The 17385-nt window shown below is 45.0% G+C and overlaps 1 protein-coding gene across 7 annotated transcripts; it reads right to left on the reverse strand.

Annotated features, from left to right (window-relative positions):
* Positions 1–6974: 6974 nt before the first annotated feature.
* Tagap (T-cell activation RhoGTPase activating protein) lies at positions 6975–15913 on the reverse strand. Of its 7 annotated transcripts, none has more exons than XM_087552682.1 (10): positions 15759–15913; positions 14953–15037; positions 14812–14865; positions 14472–14538; positions 13136–13302; positions 12448–12609; positions 11930–12039; positions 10413–10566; positions 9597–9711; positions 6980–8944 (listed from the first exon to the last, which is right to left on the reverse strand). In XM_087552682.1, the coding sequence occupies exons 2-10, from the start codon at positions 14977–14979 to the stop codon at positions 7698–7700; spliced, it is 2103 nt and encodes a 700-aa protein (XP_087408808.1). In that variant the 5' UTR covers positions 14980–15037; positions 15759–15913; the 3' UTR covers positions 6980–7697.
* Between the last annotated feature and the right edge of the window lie 1472 nt (positions 15914–17385).

Here is a 17385-nt window from a genome sequence, read left to right on the forward strand (position 1 = left end):
CTGTAAATACACAGAGTGGAGTCTTAACATCAGCCTCCATGTTCTCTCCGCGGCTTCCTCTGCCTTCCGGTTCCAGTCTCCCCCTCTTCCCTCAAACTTTTCTCCCGCCCATCCTTCCTTCTTGTCCAATGACAGGCCTCCTTCTATCCTGTACCTGCCTTCACCTGCGTAATGACATCATCCCACATATGTCTTTTAGACAGGCTAGCTAGAATCTGTAATTCCTTTTAGATAAGCGAGTAGAAAGACGTATTATTTTCATGGAATGGAGGACTCAACAGTTTGAGGTACCAACTCTCTCAATTGTTACATGAATTTAATTAAACTCCAGTTGAAGTTTCTAGATATTTGAGGATGTGGCTCCGTTGGCAGTATGTTTGCCTAGCATGCATGGAGCCCTGGGTTGTAATCCTGGTTGTGGTGGCACAGGGCTGTGATCCCAATTCTTTGGAGATAAAGATGAGGACCAAATGTTTAAAGCATCCATGTATAGTGAGTGATTTCTGTGCCATCCCAGGCTACAGAGTCTCTTGTCTCAAACAAAACAAGAAAACCTTCCTAGACATTGACAACCATAACTGAGAATATACATGGATCAAAGGCCTTAGCATGTTCAAAGAGAAGGAGAAGGCTGTGATGTAGTTCCAGGTCTTTAACATTCTGGGGTCAGCATCGCATGACACAGACAGAAGGGTAGTTACATGGACCAGAGAGCTAGATTGCAGCCCCCGGGGAAGATGCGCATCTATAGCCATGCGTTCACTTTTCAAGGACGGGCTGCTGGGGACTGACCCCTAGGGCCTTGATCATACCAGGCGAATGTTCCATCACGCCCACAACCCTCCATCAGTGTTTGGCAAAGGCGCTGAAGCAAGACACAGGGAATGTCTTGTTTACTTCTCTCTTTTTATTGCTGCAATAAAAGGTTCCGTGGCCCAGGCAACTTAGAGACATTTAATCTGAGGCTCACAATTCCAGGGCAGTAAGAGTCCGGGAGCAGCCTGTCAGGAAGCACGGCAGCAGGCAGGCGGGTGGGCATGGCGCTGGAGCAGTAGCTGAGCGCTTACATCTGATCCACAAGCACGAGGCAGCGAGAGCTCTAACTGGGGATGATGGGGTTTGAAATCTCAGAGCCCACCCACAGTGACATGGATAAATACTAAACAAACCACACACTGGAACAAAACCCCACAAACCAAAGAATTTGTGCAAAACATAAAGTTTATGTGAAGTACCCGCCACAGTTCGTTACATATAGAACAGTTGATTTTAAGAAAAATGGGCATAAGGCTGGGTAATATTAAATAGCCATAACATAAGGAGATGCTCATTATTATCTAATCAATGGGAAATGCAAACGAGCCCACAGTGAGATACTAGTATATCCCCACCATGGTGGCCAACTAGAGTAAACTAGTCAACCAAACCAAGCCAAACCAAACTGGCAGCACCAAGTAGTTATTGATAGCCCTGTGAATTGGGCTATCTGTGAGAGGCAAAATCAACCACACCACGCATTCTGAATAGATGGGGTTTGTTGTATGGCTGCACTTCAATAAAGCTGATCAAAGGTACAAACCAATGGGAGAGCAGAAGTTACCCTCTTGGCAAAAGGCCAAAGATACACAGATGCCTAAGCAGTTATTAAAATGCTGTCTTCATAATAAAGAGAGCTAGGGTTAGACTCAAGTCTTACCGCAGATGGTTTCCCTTAAACTGGAGTACATTGGTGTGCACAGGTGGTGGAAATAGAGGAGGAACATGGAGGGAAACACATGTGCTGAGCGCTAACCTCTGGCTATCCAAATCCCCAGGCCCACTCCAAACACTTAACGTTCAGAACGCCACCCAGAATGCTTAAGACGGGTCTTTGTGAACAAATTCAGTACTTTGAAATAGCTCCTTATTTCCCTTTTCCCTCCCTAGTTGGAGACCAGCAGTTGGAAATGTATACAGGAGTTAGATATTAAAGGAGAAAGGCCAAATGGCCTATGTCCTTTCAGAAGGGAACCAAGAGCATGAAGGCAGCACTCCTAACAACTTCTGTAAACACAGCAAAGGCTTTGTCTGCCTTTAGCTTTAACATTTTTGTAACTAGACCCAAACTAAGAATTAAGGGGACTCCAACAAAGCACAAGGTGCATGGAGTTGATTTTCTTTTAGAATTAGCATATGGATCTGCCAGCATTTTAAAACCAATTATTATTCTTTTAATTAGAAATTTTTAAATTTAAATTTTATTTCGTGCTCATTGTTTTTCTCTTTTGACTGCAAGTACATCAGTGGGAGGGTATTAGAGCCCTGGAACTGGAGTTACAGACGGGTGTGAGCTGCCACCTAGACAGGTTGGTGCCAGGAACTGAACCCAGATCCTTGATAAGAGCAGACAGCGCTCTTAACCGCAGATCCATCTCTCTAGCCCCAACTGTTTATTTTAAAAAATATTTTGTTTCTTATATATTTTGCATTGAGTTTGCCTAGTTTTTTGGGGGCTTAAAAACTAGATTAATTGACATTTGGTATTTTGGGACCGGGAGATGGCTCAGCAATGAAGAGCACTGGCTGCTTTTACAGAAGAGTGGAGTTCAGTTCCCAGCACTTTCATAAGGGAGCAGCCATGCTCTTCCGGCCTCCACAGGAGGCATGCACTCACACATACATATACATAAATAGCATCAACAGCAGACTTTTAATAATTTTTTTAATTAAAAATCTTATAAAAGGAATTTTAATGTTTTTCTCCAAAAGAGAAGTTTATAATACCTGATACCTGCTTTTAGTATCTTTAGAGACAGGTTCTTTCGATGCAAGCCTTGCAGGCCTGGAATACACTATGGAGAGCAAGCTGACCATGAACTAACAGAGATTCCCCTGCCTGTACCTCTTCAGTGCTGGAATTAAAGGTGTTTACCGCCTTAGCATTGGGCTGCTGTTGATAGCTGTGTTGTGATTACCCTGTAAGAAAAGCTAACTCAGCGAGGAGTTCCTCATGGTGCAGCTCACCCGCCTTTGATTGCTAAGCAAAGTTAAATAATCCCATATCCATCACCCTTTCCCATGCTGAATTGTGCAGGAAGAGCCCGAGGAGCTGTGTGGGGTACAGTTCTGAAACCCTTTAGGTTGAAATGGCAAAAGGCTACATTGCTTGGAGAACCAAAATCACACAGAAAGCTAATGTTTGTTGAAGGCTGATGGGGTTCTTGTTCTGCAAACCCTGGGTGTGCATCATGTCTCTCGGCATCAGAGTAGCCCTGCAGAGTCGTCATCCTCTAGCAGATGGGGATGCGGGCACAGGGAGCTTAGTTGTGTCTCCAAGGCCAGAGAGTGAGTGGTTGGTTTTAGACATGATCTCAGGCAGCCTACCTGTCTCTGGCCGTGTCCGTGGGCCTGGGGTCCCTACTGTTACATGCATGTGCGCCATGCTTAATCCTGTCCCCACCTCAGTTTCCAACAGAAGGGAATGAGACCAAATCTCCCTCCTTGTAATTGACACAGAACACGGAACGTTAGATTTGTACTTATTAATTGAAAAATGCTTGTCTTATTTGATAGGGCAGTAGGTGTGGGGTTCTATCTTCTTTACGACAGTACAAACTTCATTAGTTTTTACCTGCTTTACTGTATTTTACCACTACTGTGGATTTTAGGTTTTAACTTAGGTCCTGTGTCCTTGGATTTTTAAGTCATATTGTAAAGTCCTGCTTTATTCTGGGGTTATCTGAAAAGCTTAGTTATTCTAGAACTCTGACTTTTCCGCTCCCCATGCTCAGTTAAATCTTCTATCCTTCTAGAACTCAACCTGGCACACACTGTGAGACCCTGTTCTGGTGTTTTATTTCCTTGGACAGCCATTCCTCTCAAGCTGTTCACCAAGTGTCTGTACTTCACACAGTTTGACCGTCATCACCATCAGCCGAGCCTTGCCTCTCTTCCCTCCTGTGGGTTGGGGTCTCTCCAAGCTGCCATCCCCCTGTTTCCTTGAGCATGACTTGAAATAGCTCAAGGCCCCTTTCCTGCCATCTTGCCTTTCTTCACTTCTCTTGACTGGTGCCGATCGAGATTGAGATAAGTGAGATGTGGTCTGTAGATGAGTTTGTCACATTGTCGTGAGCAACACAAACCCAGAGAGCAAACCCAGAAGTCCTCCTGCCTCAGCTCCCCACAGACCCGGGGTCACAGGCACACCCGGCTTTTAATGGGAGCTCTAGATCTGAACCCAGGTCCTCAGGCTTGTGCAACAAGCATTTCTGCTCACCGAGCCTTCTCTCTACTCCCCGTATTAAACCTGCATTCTGGGGCACAGAAAACACAGCGTCTCATCCACATTCAAGATATCGCCAAGTGAGCCATTGTCATCTCTAGCGTGCTGTGTACACTTTGGCTGCTTCAGTATTTCTCCTTTTGCAAATGAAGAGTTAAAACCACAGAATTAAATTAATGAAGAGCCGACAGCTATCTGAGATCTGATCTGATGTGGCCTCATGCGTGGTTGATTGGAGGAAAGCATGTATTGGCAGCTCTCCCAACGAGATTACGATTTTAAGTGTGCATTAATATAAACAGTGTTAGACATTCTCACCCCCAGCATTTCCAAGCACTGTGGCCAGTAGCTATTTCTTGGTACATTAATGTTGCAAGACCAAGCTGCTGACTCAACTACTGTGGGACCCACCATTGTGCCGTGTGCTTATTGGGTTTGAGTTTTAAGCAATTGTTCTTGCCTCTAGCAAGCATTCCCAATTTTGGTAAATTTCCCGAAGCCAACATATCTAGGTCAGATTCAGTTTATTTAAGTCCTGGGGTCAGGGACAGTGTGTGCTTTGGAAAATAAGTACAGTACATTGCATGCCACCCTCCTGCCCATGCCCTCTTTATAGGAGGGAAGAAAACTTCTTAGGAACACTAAGGTTGACCGTTTGTGTCCAATAGGAGTGTGGAACGAGCCTTGCTAACACCCCAGTCTCCGACTTCCAGTCTGCAGAACCATGGGCAAGGCATTGCTGCTCTTTACTGTCTCCTTTCCGCTACGGCATGGCTGTGGCAGCTCCACAAATGGACAGACATGGAAACAGAATTAGGAAATCCAGGTTGGAAACATCAGTGGGCCACATATCTACAAGTGAGTCCCACATCATGTGACATTTGAAATGGCCACCGTAACTTCTCTCCTTACTGGTCAAAGAAAGACACAGTATGACAAGAATGACACACACTTTACCACAAGGTACTGTGGGTATCTGACAATAAACTGGATGGGGGTTCCAGTCTCACTGTCACTTTTTAAAATATAGGCAATTAGCCAGGCATGACAGTGCATGTCTTTAACCCCAGCACTTGGAAAGCTGGAGAGCTCTGTGAGGTCGAAGTCAGTCTGGTCTACATGGTGAGTTTCAGGCTACACAGAGAAACCCTGTCTTAAATAAAATTAAATAATTAGGCATTTGAGGAGGGTTTTCAAGACCTGAGGAAGGATCTTATGGAGGTCAACTCACTAGTAAAGTGGGAATACATCTAAAACTTTTCAGTTTCTCCTCTTGGTTAGCCACTGCAGGCAATGCTCTGGTTCTCATTAGCAAGTTACTAAGAGACAGTTTAATGTGGCCTGTAATTGTAGCACTCAGCAGGCTGAGGCAAGAAGATTTCACATTCCAGGACTGTTTGGGCAACAGGGAAATCCTCTCTCAAATAAATTTATATATATTATATTTATATATGTATGTATAAACTGTCATTTTCTATCTATCTAATCAATTATATCCATCCATCTATCATTATTCATCATCTATGTATTCATTACCATCCATTCATCCATCCATCCATCCATCCATCCATCCATCCATCCATCCATCCATCTTTCATTTGTGTGTCTCACTAGGAACCTGGTGGGAGATAAGTTTCCCCCCAATTCTGAGTCAGTGTGGTGCCTGGCTCATGGTAGGTAGTAAGTCATGTCTGTCAGGGGTCAGCTCTAAGAAAGGGTTGCTCTTACTAGCTTACCAGTTAGAGGGGGATGGCCTGCCCTTTAAGATTGACTTATTGTTGGTGCTTACTAGAGCATAAAAAGATTTCCCTTTATTTTATGTATTATGCTTTGCCTGTGTGTATGCAAGTTCACCACAGGGATGCCTGGAGAGTAGAAGAGGCTCTCAGATTCCCTGGAACTGAAGTTACAGATGGTCATGAGGAATCATGTAGTGCTGGGAACACCAAACCCAGGTCCTTGGTATGAAAAACAAGTGCTCTTAACTGCCACACACCCCCCTTTAAGTTTTTTTTTTCTTTTTTGAGATGGGTTTCTCTATGTAGCCCAGGCTGGCCTGGAACTTGTTCTATGGACCAGGCTGGCCTCTAGCTCAGAGATTCCCCCTCCCTCTGCTTTCTAAGTGCTGGGATTAAAGTCATGGGCCGCCACCACCTGGTTTATTAGAGTTATTAATGTTATTTTTGATCATGATGCCTGGGCAACCCAATTTACAACTTGACTAAGCAAATGCTCAGTAAATCACCTCTGAGGAAGAACCAGGTGTACACAGTGTTTTATAAAAATGGATGTAATTAGAAAGACGGGTGCCCTGCATTTTAAAATATTTAGATAAACATACTGGCCCTGGAGTAGTAAAATTCTAATATCACAAACTTTTCTCCTTATGGTTGCTAACAATAAAGGAGATTGGACATCACAAAAGCAAGGCATGCAAAGACATTGGAAGTCTACTTCAGTCACGTGGAAACGTTACATGTGCCAGATTATCCCATGTCCTGTAGTTTTTTTCTGTCTCTTGAATGACTGCTTACTCAAAAGAGTGGCTCAAATCCCCAGAGAACAGAGACTACATCTCCTGGGCACCAGCTCCCTGAGGTATGTGTTGGCCTACAGTGAGTGTCTAGTGAACAGACACCGGCTGAGTGGACCAGTGTGTGGATAATGTTCTGGATGGACTTTTATTTGAGGCAAAGAATATAGCGTCAGCAAGTAATGAACTGTCTAAAGAAGGGGACAGTTTATTGTGAATAATAAATGAACTGCACTGAAGACTTATACAAGACTCCCCAGTGCATACGACATCACATACCTCCACACAGCCTCACAAGGCATCACTGAGCTGCAGAGGCTCAAAGTGCTCTGCGTGAGTTAATACTGACAGAACGCATTTCCACCGCGCCACTCACATTCCGTTACATGATTGAAAAACCTTCGCCCAGCGCGGCTGACAGCTCACACACCGAGTACAGTCTTTCAGTCTGTTCTCTTCTACGATGCTGATTAGTTGTTATAAGCCTGCTTAGGGGAAGACGCATCAGAGGCGCAGACATTTCTGCCTACATGTGGCTCACAGAAAATGTGAACATGGGCATGACATTTGCTGTAATGTTAAAAGTAAAGATTCTTTGTCTATAGAAACAAGTGCCTGAGGACAAGAAAGCAGCATATGAAAAGTACAGAAGTGCATGCACATAACACCCTTTGTATCAAATACCTTGTATATAATACATTTTATACATTTACTACATATTGCACAAACCCTGTTACACACGGACACGATCTGGTGTCACTGTGAGAGCCATCCTCACAGAGGAGAGCTCCACATGACATTCTGAATGAGCTTATCTATGACTTTTTGGGAAACAGACTCGACAGGCAGTTCTCTGCAGCAGTATCCTCACATACAAGTTAGCCATGGTACACGGTCTCCTTCCTAAATGTAGGATTCTTTAGCACATCGGAGTTGGTCAACCTCAAAGACCAAGTGGCTGCGTTGCTGCCCAAGGTAGTCCAGCTTAGCCCTCTGCACGGACTCAGACACTGTCCTCAATCGATGTAGCTCAGATCTCCCCCGAGTTTCTACAGAGACATGGACAGTCTGACTCTGTGTCCAGTGCTCAGTCACGGAAGACGATCTGTGTCCACCAGGTATCCCTTCACTGAGCTCACCTTCATGGTGAGAAGGCACAGGGGGCACCGCCATGCTCTGCTTCAACATTCTTGCTCTCATACTCCCAACTGTCTGGCCACTGTAGGCTGTGAGTCCTGATGTGTGGTAATAAATGGCCTCTTCATAAGATGGTGGGCTTCCTGGCTTCCTCACATCAATGAACTGGAACGTGTTATCAACTGAGAGGGCCCAGGTTCCAGACAAGCTGGAGCCCAGATTTGTTTGGCTTTGGATTTCGGACTCATTTTCCCGGATGATTCTGCCGGCAAGCTGGCTCTCTTTCCTCAAGTCCTTCTGGAGCTGGTCTCTAGAGAAGTCTTTGGATTTCTCAGACCCAATGCTGGAGGTCCGGGGCAGCACTTTCTTGTGAGACGCAAAGGAAAATGACATGGAGTGCTTTCTAATTTCTCTCTGGGGCTTGGTCTTGTCCGTCTTTGTGGTGAAACTCTGGTGTCTGGTGAAGAAGTTTCTCTTGGGACAGGATGGAGAAGGCACAGGTGAGCTGTCCAAAGATTCCCCCGCGGAGAAGCTGGAGAAAGCTTTGTTTGCAGGTCCCTGTGGAGATGCTAAACCTTGGGTCAAGTTCTTTATCTTCAAATCCACTGGTCTCATGGGTTTGCCTTCAACTGCTGGGAAGACTTCCTCTGTAAAGGGATCTTCGGCTTCATCGCCTTCAGAACAGGAGGCTTCCTGGGGCAGAACGAAGCTGTCCTCGCTCCTCGTTAGCTTTTGCTTGGTTATCGGGCCCACGAAGCACTCTCGTGAGGGTGGCATGTTGGGTTCAGAGAAACGCCTGTCTTGCTGGCCAATGGAGCTTTTCAGCCTGGCTACCATGCTGACACTGGATTCTGAGCTCGACTCACAGGTGTTCCGGGGCCCCCGGGTATCCATGCCAGCCACTGTGGTAGAGGGACCCTCCAACTGCCTGCAGGGAGAGGCAACTCCATTCGTGGGCTCTACATCCGGGTCATTGCTGTCATAGGCTGAGTCGTTCTGCAGAGTCGACACGTCTGGGGAAAGTTAAGGAAGAGTTGAACATTCTGCCCAGGCTCTCTTAGCAACGGTATTTATTGCAGGCCACCCTATCCATGGTGCTTTGGTGGAAGTGTACTGGGGTTCCTTCTGACAATAAGCAGATTACACTGAAACTTTGCTTCTGTCGAAAATGGTCTTTAAATGTCAAGAAAGTGGGAAGATAAGGTGGAGGGAGAAGGAAGGGAAAGAGGAAGACGACAAGAATAATGTTCTCTAAGGTCTACTGGTCTGAATTCATGTCCGGTCCTTTGGAGAGCTCTTGTACAGGATCAAAGTCCATTTTGATGGACTCACATTCCAGTGCAGAGCTGGGATCTCCTTTCTCCAACCCATAGCTGAAGTTTACGTAGTAGAATCAAGAGTCATCCATGACTCAGAGTGAGAAGGAGAAAATACCAGATCGTTACAGACAGTGAGGCAGTGTCCGGTGCGTGCGTGCGTGCATGCGTGCGGTGTAAATCTAACAGCAAGGCCTCTGTGGTTAGCAACTTCCTTACAGAATTCTGACCCATGAAGGCGAATCCTGCTTCTAATACCAGGGAGGCTTCCCATCACTACACGGAGCTACACGGAGCACCTATGGCCGGCCCGAACTTCTCCCCAGACAAGTGACGGAATGTTCTGTACCTGAGCTGTCAGTGTGTTCCAGAGAGTCATCAGAAGTGATGCGGGGATGTGTCGGAATGTTCTCCCCAAATATTTCAAGGCAGTTGTCAATGAGGAATTCCACCAAGATCTTAACCTGAAAAAAAAAAAAGAAAAAGAAAATAAGCAGTTTGTCAGCTTAAGTGCATTCATAAAAAAGGTAAAAGGAATGAGGACATGTCAGGGTCAACTATGCAGGAAGTGGCAGAATTAAGACTACATACTTTCATGTGCCTGAAAAGCCCATTGGAATAATAAATACACTTTATTATTATATTTTCTGAGGTGTGCATTTTTTTTCAGAATTAAAAAAAACTTTGAAGTAACTACAATTTCTTTTTTTTTTCCTTTTCTTTTCTTTCTTTCTTTCTTTCTTTTTTTTTTTTTTTTTGGAGCTGGGGACCGAACCCAGGGCCTTGCGCTTGCTAGGCAAGTGGTCTACCACTGAGCTAAATCCCCAACCCTAGTAACTACAATTTCATTTAAGGAAGTACTGGCCCAGATTTCTAGCTGAACAGGCAGAATGTGATACACAGAAGAACAAGAACAAAGTGTTTTTCCCAGTTGTGGGGGTAGTTCTGTGTCTGTTACTCTGGTCTGTCAGCCAGGACAGCATTTTGAGCTTCAGCAAATGCAGGTCTCTGTGACTGTGGAACCACGACAGAACATCCTGCAGTTTAGATCGCCACTGTGGTCCCTGAGTCATCTGAGAAACTCAAACCACAAGCACTGCAGTGCCTGGCTTTTACAGAGAGTAGGCTCCGTAACGGGGAGTTTCTCATACCGAGGCGGACTTACCTTATTGTTCAGGTCCCTCTGGGCCTGGAAGGACAGGCTCTGGTCATTCTTCAGTGTGAGCATGTTGGGTCCGATGCAGATGGCCAGGTTGCTGGAGTCCATCTTGTTGACCTCGGCGTTCTTGCTGATAAGGTGTAGCACGTAGACTAAGGTCCTGAGCAGAAGGAGGTTGGGCCGGGGGAGCCGATCAGCAACCCTGGAATAAAGTCACGTGGTTTTAGGATGGCCTCTCGAAAGGCTCCACCCAAACCAGACTTCCTTTAAAACGAGGAAGGTGCATTTTCACAAGAAACGTTGTGAAACGCTCATTCCTGGACTCCCCGTGGCTGGAGCAGACTCCAACAGTGCCCATCTTTATCACACACAGGAATGCTGACTGCGAATCAGAGCGTCTGACTGTCACAGGCCGCCTCACATTTTGGAAACAATTCTGTTTCGTCATTAAATAGCCGTGTCAGAATCCGTTCTGTTTCAAGCCCTGTAAGACTGGCTTTCTCACACCTTTTTAGATTGTAGTTTTCAAATGAAGATCACCTATTTTTATACTATCCCAAGGAGTCTTTAGAGAGAACTAACCTGTAAAAGCACATTTATAGCTAGAGGCAAGGCAGTACTTCAACACGAGCATTGCTCTACTGACAATAAATTGGATTCTTTATATTGGATATTTTAAAAAATGAAGCGAATCCGACACATGGGTCTTTTCATTTCTTAGTGCTATTTTTAGAAAAGACTTTTATGTGCAAGCAGAAACATGATAATTCTATTATTCTGGGAGGAGGGCAAGGGCAGAAACCATCCTCTTTCTGGTAAATATTTCATGGAAAATACTTGGCTGTGGGGCAACTGTTGCATATTGATGAGCTTTTTAAGGGTGTGGCAAGAGTATTGGCATGTTCACAGAAGGCCTCCGGGGATTCTCGAGTAACGCACATGCCACACTTCCTACTTCAAATGCTAGCTCTCAGAATTTGACCTTTTTCTTTAAAAACTTTTTATTAACCATAAGAATGCAGTTTTCTGTGGAAATTTAGGGAACGAAACCATTTCTTTCAAGGTGTTCTGTGGTGCCATAAGGGTTTATAAGAGAACAGTGTCTGGCAAGACACCAGTTAATGACGTTAAGGATAACTCCAATCTTGTTGGCTAACCTGTGGTAAAGCATTCAGAAGTCTGAGTTCTTTTAAAACTACTCCCGTGTTTAGGTTCCCTCCCATCTTGGAATCTATGAGTATTGAAGTTTACTTTCTGATTTTTTTATAGGAATAAGCTTATTGGATATTTTCTTATTTATTTTACTTCCTGCTTTTTAAGAAGTGCTTTCTCTCATTTGGGTAGATCCGCTTCCTTTAAATACCCAGGGCCTTTTCTGGCTTCCATGATAGAAGCAGGCAAGCAGTTCCGCTCAGATTCCCTGGACTGCACAGTTTCTGCGAGGCAGGAATCCTGAAGCACTTGCACAGTTTTATAAAGGATAGAAGAGGGAGGCCTTGTTCCTACAGTGCCAGAGGACTTACTGCTTCAGGGCCTCGATCCTGTCCTCCTCGCTGGGCTTCTCCAGGGCTCCCATCCAGTCCTCAAAGAGGTCACAGGAGAGCAGCTTCAGGGGGATTCCTCGGAGGAAGTCCTGGAGGGAGGAAAATGTGCACCCAAGTCACATTGCTGTATTTACTTCCTTTAGGGGCCTCTTCCAAACTCACACAATACTTAAGAACCCCCCAGTAGCCAGCATAGTAAGATGCACTGTTCCTAGGTAGGTGAAATTTGGTGAGACCAGATTTATGAATGGACTTGGCCATGGGGCAATCAAATAATCTTTTGAGAGAATCCCATGCCACCATTTCAGTTAAAACCTGGGGTCATTGCAACAGGTGTTTGTAAGAATAACTGAAAGGTTTAACTGAGGAAAAAAACTAAACTCCCAGACCTTCCTAGCTTTGCCTATCAGGGAGCAGTGCCAGGTCCAGGTCTCCTGATGAGTTTGTCAGCATGCCCTCAACAGGTCATGTGGTGCAAATGCCGCAGGCAGGCTCACCTTGAAGACCACAGCCAGGAGGTGCACAGGGAGCTGGTTCAGATTCACAGAGCCCCCACAGTTAAGCTCCTCCTTCAGCTCCTTGCGGGCTTTCTCGCTGGCTGCTTTCCTGAATATTCCTTCAGTTGAAGGACCTTTAAGGCAGAGGATGGTGAGGATGTCCTGCGGGAGCAGAAAACAGTCACTTGGAGACATCTACGCTGTTGCTGTGAAATCACGACAATCTGTAGGCTCCAGTTACAGGAGAGACTTACAAGCATACTGAAGCCAGAGCTACCAATGACACCTTTTTACCCTCTTTTCTCAGAGGTTGTAAACTGGGAAGGCATTAATTTTGCACATTTGAACATTATTTTGGGCCCCCTCTCTCCTCTCAAATGCTTCTGTAGAAGCACTGGTTTAACCCCACAGACATCCTCTGCTCCCTCTCTGATGAGTTTTTAGAAGTTACAAATGTTCCACCTTCTTCAATCCACAAGACAAAGGACTGAGGGAGGGCCCATGGTTCAGAGTATATTGATGGATACAGACGGCAGATGGCTCTTCAGCCAGCAGACCGCTCCTCTGCTGCACTGGACAGCAGGGGCAGGCTTTCTCTGAAAGCCAATGTCCATCGTGTTCAGAATTTCCACAGACTTTTCTGGTCCCACAGGAAAAGGAGGTAGGTTTAGAGTCCACACACACCTACCTGGATGGGTCTAGGGAGTGTGTCATTCTCCTTACAGATGATTGACAAGGGTTGATCAAACAGCGACACTTTCAGCTCTGGTTCCAATGACCCAGAGAAGTCTGGTGAAGGAGAGAGCTTTCTCATGAGAGATGGCCAGGACAGCACTTTCTTTCTCTTCTTAACTTCTGTAGCCAAGGAAAAAATAAAGAGAGAACTCCATGTCAATAACAAGCCAAGATCCACATTAGAACATGGATGGCATTGGCTACATCATCCTACCTATAGCATGCTACGTTGAAAACAAAAGTTTTTTTAAAAAAAAATACAAACCAACAAACCCAGTGTTGAAAATTCTAGAAGGCCCAGGGCATGAACTGTGATCTAGAAATATCAACCCCAAAGCAACCACATTGTTGTCAGGGTAGCCAGTTTCCAAACATCAACATCAGTGTTCCTCAAAGGCCCCACCTTTCCTGTTTTTACGTTCACAGCTTTTAGCTACAGAAAACTAGCAAAATTTAAACGGCTTGTGGGTCAAAACCACCCATTTTAACGTATTCCTAATGACTACAAAGAACGTATTTCTGATTAATGGATATTATTTTAATTTATTTCTTTGAATGCGAAAGTTCCAGAGAGGAAGTGTTTTGCTTCCTTTCAAAGATCTTCTAGAAGATTCTGGGTAGGGGTGGCTGTTCAACTCCATCCCAGTACTTGCCACCGCTAGAGGGGGCTATATCACCCAGGGAACCCTGCAACCACCCACTCCCAGCTTCATTTAAGAAGCCAGTACGCAGTTCTCCAAGCAGGTTGCCACCAAGGCTTGACACTCTGCCAAGTATCCTACCATTTGCATATTTTGTGCCCTCAAGTAGAAGAAAGGCAAGAATGAGAGGTCCCATCTTGATACTTGGGAGGGGTGGTCAGATCTGATGTGTACCATAATGAAAAGTGTTATGAAAGATGGTAAGAAAGGTTGCCTGACTCTTTTGAGGTTGGAGATCAGCAATAGTTGCCTCACGGGCTCTTAGGTGCGGTCTCCACTAGAGAAGGAAGCAGCGGGTGGGAAGGGCAGTGTCTGTTTCTCCAATGTGTGCACGCGTCCATCCTCAAGGCTTATTTATAGGTTCTGAGACTTGGCAGACCTCTTGGAAACCCCCTGCAGAGCTGAGCACTGGCTACGGACAGAATCTTCTTTCCTACAGCTCTGCCCGTCTTAGTCAAGGGTTAATGTTCTGCGGTCTCTCAGAACACTTAGAAAACCAATTCTCAGTAAAGTAAAAGCCCTGTGGTTTTGCAAACCAAGAGCACTAGTTAGGCGCACAGGAGCGATCAGTATGTTTTCAAAACTCACCAATTAGCTGGCAAATGCTGTCTTCACTCTCACATGACGTCAGCAATGGAAGCACCTTGATATCGCCCTGAAAACACACATTTCATTTAAAATAGTGGCATCCGAAGACACCCCATCTTTCGCCACAAAATGCACATGCAGCCTTTTGCTCATCTTGAAAATTAAGTCAAATGCACGGATTCTGTATTTTATCTTCTGAGATCGACATTGTTTTGGAAGAGCTCAGTAGATGTGTTTAGTTTATAGTCACCCTGATAATTAAACAACCCAAACAAGAAACCAAAAAAGTCTTTTATCTAATTACAGTGCAAATAAAAAGTTTAAAACATTACTTTCTTACCTCTGACTGACATTCAATTAATGTGTCCATGTTGTTGGCATTAAGCGTTTTTGCCTGAAAGAGAGGGAGAAGGAACGTTAGTGAAGGTCCTCGTCCCTCGTCTGTGGACAAGAAGAACGAGCAGGGAAAGGACTCACGTACACCATCGAGACTGCTTATCAACTTCATTGGATTCGGGGCTGACAGTCCAAGGGGAATTTTCTCTACCTCGAGGCTTTGGTTCTGTCTACAATAAATCGTAAGTGAAAAGAGTTAGAAGATAGAATAACCAGTCCAGTCAAATTCAAATTTCAGAGTCAGTTTGGAAAACAAAAGAAAGACCCAGAGCTTAAAGCTACTGGATAGAAAAATTTTCACTTAAAACCAGGCTCCCACTAAGAAGCATCGTGAGAACCTCATCCAACGTTTCATTTGCCTCTTATTTTATCCAAGTGAAATAAAAATTCCTACGTTTCCATGAAATAAGATAAAAATCAGTCTTTCTTACTAAATGTCACCTATGACTAAGAACAGCCTCTGAGAAACTTATTCCTAAATTCTTTAAGCCAGACGTCTTTATTACTCTCAAACTTTGTTGTGCGTTACTAAGTTCCCATCAGGCGAGCCTAAATGCAAATTACAATAACTAAGACTCGTTTCTTTTGAGTGTTCATACATACTATATTAAAGGCTCTGCACTCTCCTGCAACCCAAGTAAGACAGAACTTTATTTCCAGGACACTATATACGGTATGCAGAAACAAAAGATAACATTTACGGAATCCCTAAACCCCCAAGCTGCAGCTTACACTCTGTCGCCAAGCATTCTGCATTCAGAGTCCTTCTAAGGCGACACATATTTCTCAGTAGAGCTGTTTTTAATAGCACTGGCCCTGGAGACTTCAGGGACCCAAGACCCTCAACCCACAATGTGTTTATGTTCTGTCCTGTTAATTTGAAGTACTTACCCAGCGAGGGTCTTCAGGCAGAGAGAGCTCTTTTTTTTACCTTTGGCCGACTGTGAAAAATGGGAGACACAACATGACACTCTGACCCTAAGAATCTACCCCCAGAGACAAGGCACGGGAGCCCTCAGCCTCATGTGCTGCACGTTATATGTGACGGGGGCGGGCAGGTGGAAACTCAGAATATTACTGGGGCCGGAAGGAACATCATGGGCTGTCACACAGAGAGAGCCAGCCAGAGACTGCTCCGCTCTCACTTCCTCATTCCTTTTAGGGTAGCACCGGTTCTTTCCGAGCCTGCTCCCCTAATTCCTACCCCCCCATTTCAAAGTAAAAATGTGTACAAACTACTAGTAGTGGAAACCGTGACATGTTAAACATAGGAGGTGAGGAGGCTCTGGTTAATGTCAAAGGTGGTGTGTGCAAATGAGAAATTTTATTATTCTGTGTGTAGTAAACATCATTTTCTTTCCTAATTGGTCGTGCCGGCCCACTCCCTGCTTTGGGTGTCCTGTTTGGGTGCTATTCCCTTTCACCACCATCCCCTCTGTCTATCAGGACTAGATATTAATGGCACATATAGGTGCAGGGTGTTGCTATAAAACCAGGACAGAGATGGAGGAATGACTTCCCCTCTTTGAAAATTACCCTCGAAAGCTGCATCAGTTTCTTTGGAACTAGGGGAATTGCCCACTGAGAAATTAATTTATTTCTCATGTAGAGAACCACGGCCCTAAGTTGATTGTGAAATAACACGGGCAGTCAGACGGGCCCAGCTGTGTTTGTTTTAGGATCAACAGCTTGGCAAAGTGGGGTAAAAGGGTCAATGTCAATGCCGTGGCATCTTTGGAAAATTGAAAAGAACGAAGTCGTTAGCAATGCAGGTGCTGTATTATACTGCATGTAAAATTGCCCTCCGTCCTGGCATCTTCTGTTACATCACCTCCTCTTCTTCCTCTGAGGGCAAATCAGGTCCCATGGACTATGGCTGTGAACATCCCACCAATTTGGATGTTTGGCTCTGCAGCTGAATTGTCTAAGATGTTATGTTTTTGGTGCTGGAGATTAAAACCTGCCCCTTAGAACACACTCTGCCTCCGAGCTGCACCCCAGTCCGGGATTGGTCTTGGGGTTCTCTAACGTCAAGGGCACTGTACTCTGGAGAAAGCTACCTCTCCTCACCAGGCAGAAGGCTCTTCCTCTGAGACGTGAAAATGGAACCCACTTTACAAGATTTTTCATCCTAATTCCGGTTCTCTCCTGAGATGTAGAGCTCTTAGACTTGGCATCAGAGACCCAGAGACACCCGGGACGCAGAGAGACACAGCTCAACTCTCCTGGGTCCTGAGCACCAAATCTCTCCGTGCTTTCCCTCAGGGTAACTCTTCAAGTGGTTCATTTGTGAGCAGAGATAGGTCGTCCATACCCGCTTTGTCAAGTCAGGGGTCCTCATGAGGAACACTTAGTGAGCAGAGACTAAGATTTAGGACAAAGTCCTGAAGCTTCAGCTTTATGATGACTTTCGTTAATAATAAACAAACAATCCACACAATCGATGATGCAGTGACCTCAGAAACAGCTACATCTACAGATTTGTGTGCACACGTATGTGTATGTATGTGATATAGAT

This window comes from Rattus norvegicus, chromosome 1, assembly GCF_021556685.1.
Source record: "Rattus norvegicus strain SHRSP/BbbUtx chromosome 1, alternate assembly SHRSP_T2T, whole genome shotgun sequence".
In the NCBI taxonomy this organism is placed as follows: domain Eukaryota; kingdom Metazoa; phylum Chordata; class Mammalia; order Rodentia; family Muridae; genus Rattus; species Rattus norvegicus.